The 16,101-nt window shown below is 41.9% G+C and overlaps 1 protein-coding gene and 1 long non-coding RNA gene across 2 annotated transcripts; both read right to left on the reverse strand.

Annotated features, from left to right (window-relative positions):
- Positions 1–692: 692 nt before the first annotated feature.
- LOC121706536 (transmembrane prolyl 4-hydroxylase-like) lies at positions 693–5,634 on the reverse strand. Its single transcript, XM_042088363.1, has 3 exons — positions 5,592–5,634; positions 3,872–3,995; positions 693–3,015 (listed from the first exon to the last, which is right to left on the reverse strand). The coding sequence occupies exons 1-3, from the start codon at positions 5,604–5,606 to the stop codon at positions 2,798–2,800; spliced, it is 357 nt and encodes a 118-aa protein (XP_041944297.1). The 5' UTR covers positions 5,607–5,634; the 3' UTR covers positions 693–2,797.
- Positions 5,635–9,970: 4,336 nt separating this feature from the next.
- Positions 9,971–11,070, reverse strand: LOC121706551. The gene is made up of 2 exons (XR_006031074.1): positions 10,751–11,070; positions 9,971–10,203 (listed from the first exon to the last, which is right to left on the reverse strand). It is a non-coding gene; the product is annotated as an uncharacterized LOC121706551 (long non-coding RNA).
- Between the last annotated feature and the right edge of the window lie 5,031 nt (positions 11,071–16,101).

The following is a 16,101-nucleotide window of genomic DNA, read 5'->3' on the forward strand; positions in this document are numbered from 1 at the left end:
TGCATTAACAATAACGTTTCAGACTACTGTTACTTAATTTGTGCATTGACAATAAAGTATTACATGAACTAAAGATGACTAAAATCTTATGTAGAAGAAGAAACATTCACAAAAATGACCATTGTTCCATCCAAAATGACCAAAATCCATCCAAAAATGACCTTTGTTTTTGATAGCTGTTGAAAACAGCATGGAACTGACAGAGATGTTTTTGTTTATAAATACATAAAAAATAAATAAATAAATAACATTATGCTGATACCTTTTGCTTTTCCCAAATACAATGTAGCCTACAGGTGTAAGTGACCTTTCATCAATCCAGTTGCAATGGATGAACTGTGATGAACTGCCCTACTTGTGATTGTTTAGAGATTTTAAAGGTTTTATAACAATGCTACATCTTCTTTGGCTATTCTACAATCTATTCACCTTTTCAGCACCAGTAGGCTACTTTCTGTGCAGCCGCACACACACACTCAGGCATGCCAAACAAGCATACACAAAAGTTTCAAGAGTGGGGGATGGAGTAAAATATGGAGACAAATTGAAGTGTGATTTATTTTCGCGGAACGGATGTACAGGACTGAGCGGCGGTCATATTTTGTACCGCTATGCGGTACATCTAGTTGAAATTGTTGTTGTGTAAATTATACAATTATTATTATATAATAATTATTATTATTATTAATTCATCAAGAGTTGTTGGTAGGGATGATATCTGACCACTGAGATTGTTTCCCTTCCCATGGAATGCTAGTTAGAACCTCTGATAACAATCTAACAGAAGTTTTAGAACACATTAGTAAATTCTAAAACTTATCTGGTATTGTAAGACATATTTGTTGTGCTACTGTTATAAATAAATCAGAAATCATATGTAGTTTAGAGTTTTTTTAGTTTATTTTTAAATGGCTTCTAATGGAACAAGAAGAAACTTGAGTGGCTAGAGATGCAGGCAGTGATCACTTTTCTTTGTGGTGCTATTTTGAAAAATGAAAAGTGATTCAGTGCAATATACACAGTTGTTCATTACAAATAACCTTGACATACACTGAATCAAACTGACTGTATACGTGTGGAAGCAAAAAAGTGAATTAAAACCTGAACTACAGCATCAAATACATAGGAGGTGCAAATAACATTTCTCACATGCTTTGTTTAGTCTAAGGCCATGATAGTCAAACATTGGTGCGTAAGGAGAGCAGATGGTGCATTGGGTTTAGCACAGCTTTTTTTATACAAATGAAATGTATGAGGGAATTTATGAGGAAAACATGAGGATGTCATGCACCAATTGCCTATTTCTAAGTCCAGATGCAAAGAATCCTAGAACTAGTTAGTGTACTTTAATTGGAGGCTCTGCCAGAAAAGAAAAGTTTGAATACCACTGGTGTAGGAGAACTGCATATTTTGGAAAAAGTATCCCTTTAAAAACTAGACATATACGGCTGCTTAACACGGAGGTCAAAGAATTAGGCCCGGGCTACACCGGGTCTGCAACCGAAGCGCTCCGTTCGCGTAATATCAAAATAGTTTAAGAAGATTTCTTTAACTTTTTTTGAACATATGAACCGCTATCACATCTGTTGTAGCCAGTTGATTATAGTGGAAGTTAACTGTTGCAGCAGACGCTAGGCGAACGGAACGCTTCAGTTACGTGCCTGGTGTAGCCTCCTTGTTAGTCTCTACAAACCCCCAAATCCCAAACAACTTACAATACATCTAGAATAGATTCTAGAATAAGTGCAAAACGCGCATGGGTACAGCTTTTCAGTGTATAAAAGTATCAAGAATCAAGATCAACCAAGCATGAATATAGGTTCACATGAAGCAAAACCAATTCTCTTTGACATCAATAAACTGCTGCCCAAAATCGTCCCTGAATTCATCTTATATATGTTCCGGTGAAACAGAAAGCCCGCTAGGGGATGGACAAGGCATTTATAAACTCAGTAGTCCACAACAAAAGCCTTGAAAAAGATCTAAAGTGCTTCAGGTGGAAAAATACTTCAATGTTTTTCAAACAAACACATGTAATCTAACATTCAAACACAAGGAAAACTTCAGCAACTGGTCCTAAATCTGCACACACAGCAGGCAGGATTTTTTTTGCTAAGTTGTCACACACAAAGGAAGTTAGATCTGTAATGGCTACAGGTACGTCACCAGGGTCATGCTTTTGCTATGGGTGCAGGGAGAGGCAGGGGGCAGAAAAGGATGTTACAAACTGCCTAGTATCATTCACTACACTTGCATGGTTCTGTGAAATATTTCGAAACAGCCGACCACTGAACTCTTAGACCATTGCCACAAGTGACCATCTCACATCTAGTTATTGAATTCTCATAACTGAATTCTCACTACAGCAGAAGCTAGTCAGTCAGTGTTAAAACATGGAAGATGTTCTTCATGAACATCCTTTGTGAAAACATCGATTTGTCACTAGAAGATGTATTATTAGAGGATAACACAGCCAGTTGATGATTGAGACATATCACACCAGGGTGATACCAGCATGTCCGAGTGTATATCTTAATAGTCATCTGGACCTGCGCAATCTTATTCACCCTGTTAAATTGCCCTGCTATTGTGCTGAACATCAACTCTTTTAGATAATTTAAATAAATTAGCTATAAAAAATGTCAGTGCATATTTAGCATAGATATGACAGGGTTGGCTGGATAAAGCTTTTTTTTCAGACCAGTGAAGTTGTGTGTACAAGATAAGCAAGTAAACAGGTGAGAGTGTGTGTGTGCGTGTGTGTGCATAGGTGTCAGGAGTACTTTTGGTCTGTGAGCTATAACTCCACATGGGACTCCATGTGGCGAGGGGAGCTGGCATCTGAGGGCTCGTCGGGTGCCCCCTGTCCCTGCTGCTGAGACACTAACTCCTGGTAGCGGGCCTGCCTGTGGTAGTCCGGGTCCACGTTGATCCAGTTGTTGGAGACCCACTTAGTGCCACTGGTCACCACACAGCCTCCATGCAGAGAGTACTCATCCTGCTCGCCAACCCAGCCTGTAGCACAGACCACAAGGGGACAGGAACTTACATTTCAAACCTCACCATTAAACCTTAACTTCAAAGGGTCTTCACCTGTCTCAACTAACGTTAACGCATCCCTTGAACTTGAACCACTTCCTGTCAGATCGCGACATATGCTGTCAATCAGAAAGAGTCCAGCCTCTATGACGGTTCCTCCAATCATCATACAGAAGCTCGGTGTCCAGGCCATCCCACTGTCCCATTCACTCCCAGAGACACCGGGCTTCCCTGGAAATGACGATTTTGTGGCGCTTGTCCAATAAACGTGTAGCTTTTCTGCACTGAGATCAGCCCACTCTGTAAGTGCCATTGAAAGTCCAGTGAAGCCGAGCGTCTATGGGTTTTTTGCATGGTTTTTTGATGGATCGTGTTGTCACAAGCAATGTATTACGGGTGCGAAATCACGATAAATGACCGACAAAACCTTATTGCTGAACAAACTAGCCATGAAGATGAACATGTTTTCAGCATGTTCTAGTTGGAATAGTAGGCTAGAAGCTAATGTAATAGTGTTATTTGATGCGATTTTCCGTGATATTTTAGGAGGCTGAGCTTCCATTGTAGTCTTAGAGCAATCGCCTCTGGTGTGTGTGTGTGTATGTGTATATGTGTGGCTGGGTGAATGTGTAATTGCATGATGGCATTGGGTTGGGTTATATGTGCATGTGCATGTGTACATCTATGTGTGTGTGTGTGTGTGTGTGTGTGTGTGTGTGTGTGTGTGTGTGTGTGTGTGTGTGTGTGTATGTATGTATGCATGTGTGTGTGGCTGGGTGAATGTGTCTATGCATGAAAGTGTTGAGCTGTGCGTGTGCCAGGCGTACTGTACCTCTTCCATCAGACAGGTAGTTGTACCAGAAGACTGCTGCGCCTTTGGTAGGTTTCACTCTTAGGTTTCCCTTGTCACAGTTCTTCCTTGTGTCCAAGAGATCCACATCATTTTGGATCAGCGACTGAAACACGCACACACAAACACACACACACACACACACAATTAAATCCATAAATTATAGCAGATAAAATGATGCACGCATAATCATGTAGACAAAAAGAGGCGAGGCTCACCAGTTCTTCTGGTGAAGCTATAAAAGCCAAGCTTTTTTTGGATACTTCACACACACACGTGTTTTTTTAATCGCATAGACTACAACTACCAAGCTGGAATCAAAGCACATCGACACCCCTCTCACACCCTAAACACGCACTTCGAACAAACAAAAAGCGTCTCAGTCTCACGGTATAGCCAGAGCCATAAAAGTACATTTCGCCATAGCCGCTAGCTAGGTTTAAAATATTTCCAGTGTTAGCTCAACTAGCTAACGTGAACTAGTTCACAACGAAGTTGTAATTACCCCAAAACAGCTCTTTATAAAGTAATGTACACCAAGTTACAGTATGGCTTAGCCTAGCAGGCAAATATATAAACAGTCATACAACTGACACAATGCTTACTTTCTGACAATCAGAGGTGGGAGTAAGTCACACATGTGCAAGTCACAAGCAAGTATCAAGTCTTAACCTTCAAGTCTCAAGCAAGTCCAAGTCATTTTTTGTGACAGTCAAGCAAGTCAAGTCAAAGCTTGGGTCAAGCAAGTCAAGTCATAGCTATAGAGTCAAGCAAGTCAAAGCCAAATCATTGAAATTCATGATGATTTACCCATGTTTTCATTTTAAAATAAGCTACAATAGGCTAGTTATGAACTGCTGGAGTTTTATTTGTAACAAACAGACATTGCATTCATTCAAGCCACATAGCCTACATATGAACGGTTTATAGAATAAGATGACATGTATACGAATAAAAATAAATGTATTTCAAGTAGACCTATTATAACTATTATTGTTTCAATATGCCTCAAATATTAGGTAGCCAGGCTACATCAAATCATGAAAATATATTCAAACAGTTCGAGTTACACCTGTCCTGACCTGTCACATCTCCAGGGAACCAATAATGTTGAAAAAGTGAACTAATCAATCAAACAAACGCTGCCGCCGACGTCACTGCCAAACTTTGACAAGCGCGACAGCGCAATGGGTTTTAGGAGGGTTTAGGACCGTCAATGCTATATCATATTATACATAAGCCTAACATGTGAAATAAGCTACCTTTCTATGCTGATTGCTGGCAGTTAGCTAGGCCTACTTACTGTTGTTAGCCTACTACTAGGCTAGACTGTATGGAACAGGGACGTGTTTAAGAGGGAGGGAGAAAGAGAGGCGCTTACTACATTTTCGCTATCGAGATTAAACTTAGACAAGAAAATGTTTCACTTTCCCATTTCACACATTTTAACCTAATATGGCGTTAACTAAAAAGCATAATATATTCAAAGCCAACTTTTAACATGCCTCAAATTTGACGTTAGGTTTCCAATACGACTAACTTCGGATGAAAATCAACGTGGTGGTGGTTATGTCGCTATTTTGCACACTTGCAGACTGCTGTTCATTTCTCCTTTGACTTGTCAGATACATCATCTGTGAAGCCAAACATTATTATGTTTTGGTATAAACGTAGAGCCTTCCATATTTGCAAGTTAGCCTACCTCAGTCTGTCTCATTTGATCTGGCACTTACGTTGGTCTGTCGCGTCGCGTCACTTAGGCTACAATGACAGGTTCGCTCTCGAGATGCATGCAACAGCACCTAAGCAGATTTTCTAAAATCGTAAAGTTAACTCCTTAATATCTATGGAAAAAATAAAAAGTCAAGTCATTTCAAGTCATTTGTCTCAAGTCTAAGTCATGAATAGCAAGTCAAAGTCAAGTCGAGTCTTTTATACATGTTGATCAAGCAAGTCTCAAGTCTTAAAAAATGTGACTCGAGTCTGACTCGAGTCAAGTCATGTGACTCGAGTCCCCCATGTCTGCTGACAATTTACATGAGTGAATTTACCAACCTGAAAATCGCTGTTCCAGGAGGCTGATCTTGACGTGCCTGGCTGTCTGCTAGCAAAAAAGAGTGGGATCTTCTTTGGGTAGTGGGGACGATCAAAAGCCAACATACAGGGAAGCTGGGGTAAAAAAAAAGCAGATAGCGGGATCTGCTTTGGGTAGTGGGAACGATCAAAAGCCAACATACATGGAAGCGACTTCAGGCCAATACCCCTGAGCCATTTTTATATGCTGATCTGAAACCGACATCGGGCAGATTGTGTGCTGACGTTACTGTAAGGAAATTATTATCATTGTATAACCAAATTTTGTGTAAGCAGAAATACTGTTGTGCTGAGTTCTAAGAACAGAGTTCAAGTTAAATGTTGTTGTGCTGAGTTCTAAGAACAGAGAGTACAAGTGTGCACCCAGACAAACAGGAACTGCACCACTCTGTGTGTGTGTGTGGGTGAGATAAGAGTATGTCACAATGAAGTCGCTATGTCTTGCTTCCTATTTTCTGTGTGCATCTGTACAATAAAAGACAGCTTTTGGGCTGCAGAGTCAGAGACTGATGGTGTGAGGAATTCTTCCTTACATTAGCAGGCTCTCTTGGTACCAGAGTTTGTGGACAAAGCCATACTATGCGTGTTGTGGTTCTTGTAGGCCTATCTATATGTTGGGGTTAAATTCCCTGACAGTTACCAACAATGTTAACAACAAACTCAGCTTCACTGCTGCAAACAAAGTTGGCTATATGCTTCGCCATATAACGAACCAGCTAGCCTTGTGATAACAAAATCTTTACCTTTTGTTTAGTCCACTGAAAGTTATCCACATATCAAACGATTAAATACATCGTTATGGAGGAATTGTTTTGGGGAAGCAGTTGCACTATATCCCACTTTTGCTGCCTTTAAGCCACTAAAATCCATAGCCTAGATGAGCATTGCGCATACGTTACAACTTGACGTGATGGTGAAGCTAAATGCCCAAGAAACGTCACGTCATAAAAGTTGTAGGCCTACTAAACGCAAAAACTTAATGACAGCTTGTTTGTGGTGGAGTAGTGCTGCCTAATTGAAATGGGATAGGCAAGGGTTATCTTATATTCGGCTATTACGTGTGGCACATTTATTGGGCTTTTAGCCTCTTAATTTATTTGATGAGGAACTGATAAAGACTGAGCAGCAGAAAAGTCATAGTCAATACATAAATCGTTTATTATTATAATGAGGCTGTCGATAACCTATTATTACTGTACTACTATTACTGTTATTATTGTAACGATTTGATAGCGACACACACAGTTGTCCAATCAAAAGGTTTATTAGCTGAGAACGAGAGCAGGGACACAGACACAGAACACAATACACACGGAGCAGGTCAAGTACACACACACACTACACATACAGGGGAGGACGCAGCCCCCCACACAAAAAGGATCACACATGAGGGAGAACTAAAAGGGAAACATGTCACAATAAAGACGCTAACTTTAGACTTATAACTTAGGAGAAATACAGACATAAACCCTCAAATGTTCACCCCCGTATCCCAGCATGCCCTGCGTGGGAGAACGCTAACAATGTCTTATGCGCCGACGTTACATAGCTCCCCCAACAAGCCATTGCCGTCCTCGGCAATGACCACGAGGTAGCCACATGCTAATGTCGGCGCGCGTCACCCGCTACTCAGTTCAGCGCGACAGTACCGCCAACTCACGTGGGGTGCACGCCGCAGGAGCTCACTCAGGCGTGCTAGCAGCCACGTGGCCGTCCCCGCTCGTCACCAGCTCCCTCTCAGCAGCCGCCCTCAGGCTGCACTTTCCGCGGCGTGTCACCGCGGCACTCCTCCTCTCCTGGTAGGGCCCTAGGTAGCCTTTCCAACCGTCGACACTGTACCAAGCACCGGGGTTCGAGGGGGTCAGATGAAGCTGCACCAACGGCACTTCGCTCCGTCGATTCAACAACCAGGACAGACAGGCACCGACTCCGCAGCAACCGGACCGCGTTGAGCTCTCCCGCTGCAGCTACCGTCTTCGGTGTCCCTCCTCGTGTTGCCTCCTCGCAGAGCCGTCCTGCTCTGCTCCTGGCCCGTTCCACTCCCTCGCGGCCTCAGCGAAGGCACAACCCCTGAGGTGGCCATGCTATCGAACTCCACACAACAAACTTTTTTTTTTTTTTTTAAAGGCGCCGGCCAACAGGCCAACTAGAACGGGCGCCCACACAGCACGGTGCCTCTCACATGCACCCAAACGTTTTAAAATTCAGCGGGCCTTTCCATCGAAGCTGCCCCACCGTCGTGAGCTCGCTGCCCCCAGCGCCTCCGCCAACCGTCCGTCGTCCAGGAACCCCTCCTCGCCGCTCTCCCTCGGCTCCGCTCAAGCGTCGCGGCCACCGCCAGCTCCAGCCTCGAACCGCCCGGCGCGGAGTCACTGCCCAGCGTTGTCTTCTCCGCGAACGCTTCTTCAGGCCCCTCTTCCGGCAAGATCTCCTCCCATGGCAGCAGGCAGGTCCAGACGACAGCACCTCTCCTCCGTCGGCAGCAGCGACAGAAGGCCCCAAGCTTTTCAGCAGCCCTTACAAGGGCTCTCTCTGGATCCTCTTGCGTGGGCCTCCACCCAGTGGTGAGGTCTCCCGTTCCCAGCTTCTCTCGCTGAGCGGAGGCCATGTTCGAAAATCGCTTCTGACACCAATGTAACAATTGAAGGTTTCAGGACACCAAGCGTTGTTCAGTGCAAGCTTTAAAGGCACAATCCGTCAGGATTTCGTTTTATTTAATTCACACTCCACACGCCAATCCAGTTGGGGGCAGCATGTAGGAAAACAATGATGTCACAATGATTGGCTAGTGGTAGAAACGACGAAACGCACATTGCCCATGCCCTCCTCCCTCCCCCGTTTCCGTTTTCGCTACTATGTGTCTATCAGAGAATGTCTCTGTGTCTATGGTCGCCGCCTAGAAAAAAAACTCCTAAATCCGGAAAATGTCTTCTTCAAGCAGCTCACCCTTACCCGATCACTACATATAACAGTTTTTATTAACGTTTTGCTTTTCACACTGGTATTGTTGGTAATGAGACATTTGGGAAATAAATACAAATTTGCTAGCGGCATTTGGCAAGCGAGTCTTAGCAAAGGCTAGGCCTAGCCTGCGTGTAGTAGCGATTGTATGGATGGATAAAACTGAAAATAGTAATAAGGTATTTTTTTCGGGTGGAGACTGACAACGAAGATTACATCCCCCCTGCATCGAGTCAGACAAGAGTGGGCAAACGTAAGGGCCAGGCAAAGAAGAAGGCCTGGGTGTCTAGTGTCAGTCCCAGACCTGGAGAGAACAGTACAGGGACGGCTCGAGCTGTCAGAGCAGCCAGAGAGCGCGCTGACCAGCAGAGGCGTTTGGAGAACAGTCACCGTGAAAGTCTGGCAGCAACACAGGTGTTCTTGCTACGTAGACAGTAACTAAAATGCTCCATGTAGTCAGTGGTTACAGCCAATCGTTCTGTTTACTATTAAAGGTAATTATTATTACCATTTATTACACGGCTCTTTATAATGCTGTAGAATGCTCCATTCACTCCGATGGGACTTCCCAACGTCCTACGGTCTGATAATTTTTAATACCGGACCGCTAAGTATAACCAGAGAATGTCAAGGAAAGTGAAACTCGGCAGGCCACGGCCAGCGCCGCATCACTGTCGGGAGATATGCCACGATAATGACCGCCTTACAGAACGTTATTCCTTACACAATCATCCTCTACAACTAACAATAAAACTTTCCAAGAGCACAGTGGCTACATTTCATGTCACATAAAGAATACCTGAATTATGACTAAAATGGTATGTTCATCTTTTCCTTTGCACCTTTAGGCTATGAGTTCATATTTAAAACTATGGGCACAAATGTCAAGAGCCAAAGCTACCACTTGAAATTACATTAGTTTAAACAACTCTTTAACAACAAATAGATTCTAAGAAGTCAGGAACAGGAGAGAAAAGCATGATGTTAGTATACCAATCTTGATCAAAGAACACTTTCAGGCACAACCAATGTTTCACCAATCCTGATTCTTGGTATTTATTATAAAACTACAAGACAGGAATAAACTTTACATCTACCAAGTGCAACAACATGAATAGAAATGTAACTTTTGGACTATATGAGGCAGGAGGGAAGCAGCTGGGCACATGGATAGTCCTTAGTCTTCAACAGCAAGAAGTTGGGCTAACGAGTCACGCTTCATGTTGATGAGCCACAGGAAATGAAGAGGTGATCTGATCCTGTGAAAACAGATACAAACACACACATGGGTATATTGTGATAAAGACATGTTTGAAGAGCTTCAAAGGAAAATGGTGATGCTATTTTGCAACAGGCCTGACACAATCTAAGCAACTTATAACGTTACCGGAGATAGAGGATAGTATTCTAACGTATCTGAAAGTTATCCTAATCGTGTAGAGCTAGCATTAGTTGTAATTTTAGTATCTTATGCTGCCAACATCATTCGTTAGCGAGACCACAAGCCAGTGAACATTCACCAATATCAAAATGTATTTATTGCATATTGGAACATTGCACTCTATGTATTGTGTAGGTAGGACACAAAACTTGGTCACGTACAAATAATAGCATTTGACAAACTGCTTAGCATATGCAGCAAGGACGCTATCGCTAGGTTGGTAACGTTAGCAATGGCGGTCGAACGAAGTCAATTTACCGAGATCTACAGCTGACAAACATTACCTAGTGGCTCGAGAGCTAATTCTACAATATCTCCTTTGCTTAATCAAAATTATGAATTATGTTTAACAGATGTTTACTTACCAGTCAAGAAGAAATGTCGCAAGTTCAGAATCAAACTGCATCTCCTTGCTATCCAAGCTGTCTCCATCGGTGGAAAACACTCCCTAGATTAACGTGTATTTGCTTGCTTCCCATCTGATATTCTTTTCGCCTCAGATCGAGTTTTTTTTAGCTGGAAGCGATAGAGGTCTCTTCCTAGAACTTTCGGCCATTCTCGCAGTACACTTCACTGTAGAACTTGAACTCTGTGGGGGAGGGGAGGAGCAGGAGGGGGTGGGAGCAGAGCGTACGTAATTCCGTTGTCTCTTTCTCGACTGCTCTGGGCTGCACCGAAGACGGTTTGGCCGGTATGTTACTCCCTGTCGCCACCTCAGACATAAACTGGTATTGCAAGACTGGACGACCCAGGGCTAGTCGGTTAGCACGCTAATTTTGGAGGAGATCTCTGCAATGCTATGCATATTCTTCGATTAGAAAATGTCAGTAGTGTTATTTCTTCACATTCTATTGATATGTATAGTTGATTTTTGAATGCATTACACTTCAAAAGTTCACAAAAAAGACACATTGTACCTTTAATGAGTACGAGGGCAGGGACACAGACACAGAACACAATACACACGGAGCAGGTCAAGTACACACACACACACTACACATACAGGGGAGGACGCAGCCCCCCACACAAAAAGGATCACACACGAGGGAGAACTAAAAGGGAAACATGTCACAATAAAGACGCTAACTTTAGACTTATAACTTAGGAGAAATACAGACATAAACGCTAATAATGTCTTGTGCGCCGACGTTACATTATTATTATTATTCGGATGAGGCAAAGGAATGTAAATCTGAGTCTGAAATGTTGGCTACAAACAGTCTATACTGCTGTAACTGCACTGCTGCTATTATTAATTGTTAACTTCCGGGAACTATTTGAGGCTTCCATAGAGAGCCGAAGTCCCGCCCCTTCCGTTTGCCTCCATGGGACCTATCAAAAAATCAAGCCAGCCAGTCTATAGACCTCTCCGGAATAAGTCCCGCCTCAGTAACTTCCGTATCCATCCAACTTCCGGGCGTCGAATGTCTATGGGAAATAACACGGCATTTCGAAATATCATACCGGTAAAACATCTGTAGGTGGCGAAGTAGAAAAAAATGGTGGGCCGATTGGTCTACACACTTCTGCCATCTAGTTTCCACTGGGTTTTTTGATTGTCGGTGCCGTTAAAGTAGAAATATATCAGTAAGAAGCACTAAGCTAACGCACGCTTCAGACGCCGTGACTCCCCCAGTCAAGGTTGCATAGCAACGGCAATGTTTCATAGTTTGTCTTCACCGAAATGGAGTTTGTGACACCTGTCTACGGAGGTGGCACTAACCCTGCGTGAAATCATCATGTTTGATAGGTTGTTAATACATTCTGAAAACGTTACTGTTCTGATCAAGGTCATGCTAAATAAAGCTATCGACTCAATACGATTCAGCCTCTGATTCCTAGTCTGCTTATCATTATCTGTTATTCGTGAAAAAAAATCTCATCTCATCATGTCTTTAGTGTCTTCGTCGGCAATTTCTTTCTTTTTCAAATATCTCAATAACAGCCAACAAACTCGCACAGTCAAACCAAAGTTAAGTCATGTTGAAAAGAGGCTGAACCTTGCAAACGATTTACATTTATAGACCACTGAAACCACGCATGAATCACATGTGAAAATGACCATCACGTTAGGTTGTGACTGGGTTGTGAGCAAAATCTAACGCCCTCCTCCGCCCGCGTACATCGGAACTAGCTCCCGGTTAGCATTAATAATCGTTTACTACTTAAACGGCACCGACAATAAAAAAAATCCAGTGGAAACTAGATGGCAGAAGTGTGTAGGCCAATCGGCCCACCAGCTTTTTCTACTTTGTCACCTACAGAGTTTGACAGGTACGATCTTTTCGAAACGCCATGTTATTTCCCATAGACATTTGACGACCGGAAGTTGGATGGATACGGAAGTTACGGAGGCTGGACTTATTCCGGAGAGGTCTATGGCGAAAAATAAATGATTTTCTGGTCCTGGTTGACTTGTGCCTTGAATTACCCATATGATGTTTGTCAATTTTAAAGACAATTTTTCATGTAAAGACATTTGCAGTTTGTTTCGTAACTATTGAATTACAACATTGTGAAAGATCGTAATTCCAACGACTACAAACCCATCAGTCGCGCTAGTGACGTTAGCTCATTCACAGCCACAATAGATTGTACAAGCATACCAGCAACAGGTCTTAATTGTGCTTTCCTTGCCGATGAAAATACCATGAGTCAGAGGATTAAACACATCAGGTAAGTTGTATTCGTCCATAGACTGTACATTAGATACTGTTAAGTGACATAGCAGGCAGCAAGATGCAACCGTTAACTAGCATAACAGCTAATCTTATCGTTTCATTACATTGGTGACGTACATCGTTCGAGACGAGAGATGTAGTCCACTGAGCGGATTCGCACAAAACCAACATAACTTTTGAAGTCTATCGAACAACAGTACTTTCTTGATGTGAAAAATTATCTTTTAAATTCACACACATCATATGTGAAATTCGTGGCACAATTCAAACTAGACCAAAAAATAATTGTTATCTCTCCATTAACTCCCGTTCATATTTTTTTGAAAGATAGGTCCCATGGACCGGAAGTAGAAGGGCGTGACCATTAGCGTCAATAGAGAGGGAAAGTGAAAACCAGCGCCCCAAGTGGTTGCGTTCCTATCGAAGAGCAGCTCCAATGTTAAATCCCATAGACCTATTTTAAAAAAAATATTGTGAAGCCAAATCAGCGATGTTATCCACCAAAAATATTTTTCAGTGTCTATACAGTAATAATCTTCTAACTGTGAAAATGTCAGACGAGACGAGAGGAAATATGTTCGTCAACAACCTTTTTTTTCCATGACTAAGACGAGACGATGACGAGACGGCACTAATGTCCTGAAACACTAACTAAGACTATCTTAAGATGCATTATTGTTGACGAAAAAAGACGAGACTAAAATGTTTTGCATTAAATAAAAACTAAGATAAAATCTCTCTTCATTTTCGTCTACAAAATGAGAAGACAGAATATCTAGCTGTTATGTTTTCAAAATATTCCGAATGAGTTCATGCTCCTGTAGGCTAGTCTACCTGCTGTTGCTGCAACCCTGTGGCTGCAACACGAAACTACATGGAACAAGAACACTGGAGATTTCTGCCAGAGTTAAGCTAACTACCTAGTTTTATGACACAATGCTACATACCCAGAAGTTGAAGCTTCTCTCATACAAACTAACATCCCCCAGAATGTCCATACGAAAATGTTTAGCATGTAATGTCAACTATTTGACTAGTTACACTGATGATGCAAAGTTTGCTAGTAAGTAACTAATATCAGAGCCCGTCTACGGAGAGCCTTGGCACTTCCTATTAAGCCTCATTGTATTGACATTGGTTGCAGTTCCATTAGAATTCCACTGGGGGTGATCGCGGGCGAGTGCAGGTTGAATGGGGGTCTATGGAGCTAGATGGCTAAATGTATCTCTTTCACCTGCTTGTCGTGGAAGAATCGTAGATTTTATTGTAGTTTATGTAAGTTCAATATAGATTTTAGATCTAAAGTTGAATGAACGAGTACTTATGTGCTTTTCATTTCTTACAGGTTGGGTCGTTGTTGCCCATATCACGCTAGCATTGTGCTAATGAATGACGTCATTTACATATTTGAAAGGCTTTTTAGACGACTTACATGACTTCAAAAAATATAACAATCAACAGTGTGTATTTTCTTTGCCTCTCCTAGCGAATGCAACATTCAAATTACTACTCAAAAAATTATATCAAGAGAAAAGTGGATATTGAGGGGTAAAGCTCCATAGACCTCAATGCATTCTGCACTCGCCTGCGAGCGCCCTCAAGTGGAATCTGAGGAGGAACTGCAACCAGTCCAGAAACCGGAAGTAACCAGACAGTGCCAATTCTCTTCCTATTAGACATTCTCTGCTAATATGGAAAGTTCGCTAGCAAGTTAGCTATGGATAAGATGGAGAGTTTGTTTGGGGAATGTGTTGCCTTTGGGCGCATATCGCCATCTAGCGTGGCGGAGTAAAACATTAATACTTGGGTCTACGACAGTGTTTCTCAAACTGTTTCAGACGAAGGACCACTTAACTAACCCTAGCTAAAAAAAAAGAAAGATTAGACCTACTTCACCAGTATATTAGTCTACCCAATAGGCCTACTCACTGAACCACCTTGCTTATTGTCTTTGCACTTTGCTTATTGTGTCAGAGGATTCATATGATTTAAACTGGCATATCTTACATAGACAGTGTTGCAGAACTTTTTGGATTTACATACAAGTTGGTTCAATATTGCAAACAACTCATCTATATTATATTTTACCACGTCTGCTCGCGGACCACTTGGGATAGCTTGCGGACCACCACACTTTGAGAAACACTGGTCTACGAATATCATGACAGTGGTCCAGTCCGATCTTTTACTGTCTATGGTCAAATCCCAGCCGAGCTATAATTGTAGCTTGACTTACCTGTGCATGTAAACATACTGACTGACAAAAAATCAGAATGAGTAATTATAACAGACCTGTAGCTCTGTGGACACACAATATTGTTGGAAAATTGAGATGTGTGAAACACTATTTGACTCAAATGGTAATCAGAAATAATTTGTTATAAAAAAAAAAAGACTAAACTGTTTTGACTAAAACTGACTAAGACCAAGATACCTTTAGTTTTCATTTGACTAAAACTAGACTAAAATGACGAGACTTTTAGTCGACTAAAACTTGACTAACAAAAATCGTATTTGAATGACTAAATATGACAAAGACTAAAAAGGACATTTCGTCACAAGACTAAGACTAAGACTAAATTAAAAATAGGTGACAAAATTAACACTATGTCAGACCCTATTTTGCCTTATTTAAGAAAAATCGAAATTGCTCCTTTTGTTTCATGAACAAACTACAAAAGAAGTCACGTGACTTTACCCTTCGACGTTACTCACGGTAGCATGGTTTGTTTATTAGCCTGGTTAGCATTGACACTTAACACTTACAGCTAGCTCTTCATGTGAGTAGAAGCACAACACCAGTTATCCAGACATAAAGGTTATCACCACACGGTTTACATCACGTTCCGTTATTACAAAAATATGTAAAACCAGTTAAGCAAATTGCCGTATTGATCAGTTAGAGATTAATCGCCCAAACATGTGACGTCACATGCAGCTGTAGTTCCTTATCACTGTTACGACAAAAACTCAAAACAATTCAACTGATCCTAAACATAAGGTATGACCACTTGAACATACTGTATGGAAGGCAT

The sequence above is a fragment of the Alosa sapidissima genome, chromosome 4 (assembly GCF_018492685.1).
Source record: "Alosa sapidissima isolate fAloSap1 chromosome 4, fAloSap1.pri, whole genome shotgun sequence".
Taxonomy (NCBI): domain Eukaryota; kingdom Metazoa; phylum Chordata; class Actinopteri; order Clupeiformes; family Clupeidae; genus Alosa; species Alosa sapidissima.